The 1736-nt window shown below is 37.0% G+C and overlaps 1 protein-coding gene across 1 annotated transcript in view; it reads right to left on the bottom strand.

Moving 5' to 3' along the window:
• The window catches only part of LOC102874917, a 70731-nt gene that overhangs the window by 4197 nt on the left and 64798 nt on the right, over nucleotides 1–1736 (bottom strand). The window contains exon 10 of the mRNA XM_006882206.1: nucleotides 722–897. Coding sequence (XP_006882268.1) covers nucleotides 722–897 — 176 coding nt within the window. The remainder of the gene's footprint in view (nucleotides 1–721; nucleotides 898–1736) is intronic.

The following is a 1736-nucleotide window of genomic DNA, read 5'->3' as shown; positions in this document are numbered from 1 at the left end:
GAGTATATTCCCAGTAGTGGAATTGCTGAGTCAAATGGTATTTCTATTTGCAAATTTTTGAGAAAGCCCCATACAGCTTTCCATAGTGGTTGAACCATTTTATACTCCCTCCCACCAACAGTAAATAAGGGTTCCAGTTTCTCCACAACCTTGCCAACATTTGTTATTTGCGGTTCTGTTAAATTTTGCTGTTCTTGCTGGGTGAGATGATCTCTCACAGTTGTTCTGATTTTCATCTCTCTTAGAGCTAGGGATTTTGAACATTTTTTCATGTGTTTCTTTGCCATCTGAATGTTTTCTTTATGTGAGGTGTCTGTTCATATCCTGTGCCCATTTTTCAATTGAGTTGTTTACCTTTATCTTGTGGTGGTGCTCGAGTATTTTATAAATTTTAGATATAAGTCCCTTATCTGACATGTCATTACCAAATACTATTTCCCAATCTGAGGCTTCCCTTTTTATCCTGTTGGAGAAATTTTTAGATGTATATAGGGATTTGATTCTTAGAAGGTATCATTCATCTATTTTGTCGTCTCCTGGTGGTAGGTTTTTCAGTATGCTTAGAAGACTGTTTATGTTGTGGATTAGGACAAATTCCCACCGACCTGTTTGCTCCTGGCTTGTCAGTGAGACCCAAGAAAATGCAGTCAAATTCCTACCCAAATGCTCATTCCTGGCAAGTTGGCAGAGCCCAAGAAAACTCAGTCAAATTCCCACTGACAGGCTTGCTCCTGGTCGGTGGGTCCCACAATGGCTCCTCTGGCGGCTTCTGCTTGCTCCTGATGGGGTGGTGGTTCTTAAGAAAACTCAATTTCCCACTGACAGGCTTGCTCCTGGTCTGTGGGTCCCACAACGGCTCCTCTGGCGGCTTCTGCCAGGGCTCACTGCTTGTTGCTCCTGTGGGTCCCAAACTAATTATTTTATTAGAAGTTCTGATTCAAATTCCTACTGTCTGCATCATGCCACATTGGTCTCTGTGTGCTGTGTCAGTCTCTCTGGTGGCCCGTTTCTATGCAGCTTGCCACTCCTCTAGCTCCTTACACTGTTTCCTCCACCACCGCCATCTCGGTTTCAGTGATCAATGTTCTTATAAAAGAACACAAAACATTATAGTTTCACACAAAATATTTAAACGCATAATACAGCTTTAGTTTAGTTCTTTAAAATATTTGAGATTAAAATGAAGGTTTTCGCATATTGATATGCAGCCAAATGTTTAAAGCAATTTGTTGAAATATCAATTCTTTCTACATTGAATTACATTTATTTGTCAAAGAGCAATTGGCTGTGTTGGTGTAAATCTAAATCAGGATTCTCTATTCTGTTACATTAGTAAGAGTCTGAACCTTTATGTCTACATGTATACAGTGGGATTCATCTAGCTTTATTTTTTTAATTTTCAAGAAGCATTTTTAAAAATATCTCCTTTCCAAGTTTAACTTAACTCCTTTGATGTTTCATTTAAATACTGAAATGAACACACTGATGTCTCAAAAATATACAAAAATTTTTATTGGTATGTTGCAAATCTATTCATGTTTCTGTACAGAAGGTTGAATCTTAAAATCAATGAATACCAGATGCATCTTCACTTATTTATATAATTTTTTATTACATCAGTTACTTTTAAATGTTGCCAAAAAGAATAAATAATATTCTATAAAGGAAAAGCTTTGTTTTATAGACTTTCTATCAGAAGGACAAATCTCATCTCATATGTTGTTGTTGTTGTTGTT

This window comes from Elephantulus edwardii, unplaced genomic scaffold (assembly GCF_000299155.1).
Source record: "Elephantulus edwardii isolate Elephantulus edwardi_28Jun2011 unplaced genomic scaffold, EleEdw1.0 scaffold00017, whole genome shotgun sequence".
Taxonomy (NCBI): domain Eukaryota; kingdom Metazoa; phylum Chordata; class Mammalia; order Macroscelidea; family Macroscelididae; genus Elephantulus; species Elephantulus edwardii.
The sequence above is the reverse complement of the archived record's forward strand: the minus strand, read 5'-3'. Positions and strand labels throughout refer to the sequence as shown.